At 34.9% G+C, this 1,603-nt stretch overlaps 1 protein-coding gene across 1 annotated transcript; it reads right to left on the bottom strand.

The window, feature by feature from the left end:
* Positions 1 to 100: 100 nt before the first annotated feature.
* On the bottom strand, positions 101 to 1,166 carry LOC124891932. The gene is made up of 2 exons (XM_047403467.1): positions 936 to 1,166; positions 101 to 715 (listed from the first exon to the last, which is right to left on the bottom strand). The coding sequence occupies exons 1-2, from the start codon at positions 1,164 to 1,166 to the stop codon at positions 101 to 103; spliced, it is 846 nt and encodes a 281-aa protein (XP_047259423.1).
* Positions 1,167 to 1,603: the final 437 nt, after the last annotated feature.

Raw genomic sequence — 1,603 nt, forward strand, 5'->3', positions numbered from 1 at the left:
ATAAAGAGCTTTACCATAATAATAACCCATATCATTGTTGAAGTAGAGCCAAATCTTTATTGACGATATCAATATCACAATGAAGTTGGAGAGGAAGGTTTTATTCTCTTTCTAGTCCATTTTTGTTCAAATGAGGCACTTTGTAATTATTGCTGCAACTAGCTTTCATCACCTCAATCATACAAGATTGTAAAGTAAGAAATACATGATTGAGTTGTTTCGCTTTCATTTCATCATAAGATCTTTCCACTGCTTCCACTAATTCATCAACATTTTTAGGGGCCTTTTGATATTGAAGACTTTGGATTCCTCTAAAAAAACAAAGATCTAAAACATTTAAATCTGGACTGTTCGATGGTTGAAAACACAATCTAATGTCAAATCCATCTTGTCGGGCAGCTTCAATAAATTCCAAATCATTTTTACCAATATGTGGCCTTGCATTATCTTTTTGTAAAAAGATAGTATTATTTGAATCAGAAGCTGGCCATTTTGCTCTAATAGCAGGAAGAACTTTCTCTTCCAAGAAAACTCTAGTGATATCTTTAGTTACTGATTGAAAGGGCATTGTTTTCATAGTTCCTGCTGTTCGATTTTTGCTATTCCGCTTAGCTGGTTCCTTAACTGCAAACGAAAAATTCCCTGTTTTTCCAGAAAACAACTCAATTCCATTTTCATCAAATCGAGGACGTGCTACAGCAGCCATAAACATAACCTTTGGAATAAAATTTTTACTTTTGTAAGAACGATACGGATCTGGCTCATGCTCTCCAGGAAGCAGGTAGTACCTTTCAACTTTTTTGGACAAAAAAAACACTTTTCGTCGATATGAACATAATTAAACATATTCATAAATAATTAAACATATTCATAAACATGGGATTTATGTGGATTGTATTCTGATCAATCATTGAGAGGCAGTATTGAAGCCGTACCTTTTTGTTTCCTTCGGTTAACTGAGGCTTGATGGAATTAGAATGTGGCCAAAGAGTTCCATCTTTCACACGCCGAAAGACGGTTGATTTTGCCATGTTCATTGCAAAAGCCAGAGATCGAATATTTGTTTGACGACAAAGTGGAATTTCTTTGACTTGATTAATGTCGACTCCAATCCGTTTTCTTCCAACTTTACCTGTAAGTCTTAAAGACACATCTAACGACGACATACCATTATAAACTAATGATTGACATTGTTTCCAAATGCGCTAATAGTTCTTATTGATTTCTTGAACAACATCGTAGCTTGTGTTATAGATCCGTATATAAGACTTTCGTACTACCTGCTTCCTGGAGAGCATGAGCCAAATCCGTATCGTTCTTACAAAAGTAAAAATTTAATTCCAAAGGTTATGTTTATGGCTTCTGTAGCACGTCCTCGATTTGATGAAAATGGAATTGAGTTGTTTTCTGGAAAAATAGGTATTTTTCATTTGTAGTTAAGAAACCAGCTAAGCGGAATAGCAAAAATCGAACAGCAGGAACTATGGAAACAAAGCCCATTCAGTCAGTAACTAAAGATATCACTAGAGCTTGCTTGATAGAGAAAGTTCTTCCTGCTATTAGAGCAAAATGGCCAGCTTCCGATTCAAATAATCCTATCTTT

The sequence above is a fragment of the Capsicum annuum genome, unplaced genomic scaffold (assembly GCF_002878395.1).
Source record: "Capsicum annuum cultivar UCD-10X-F1 unplaced genomic scaffold, UCD10Xv1.1 ctg42496, whole genome shotgun sequence".
NCBI classification, from domain to species: domain Eukaryota; kingdom Viridiplantae; phylum Streptophyta; class Magnoliopsida; order Solanales; family Solanaceae; genus Capsicum; species Capsicum annuum.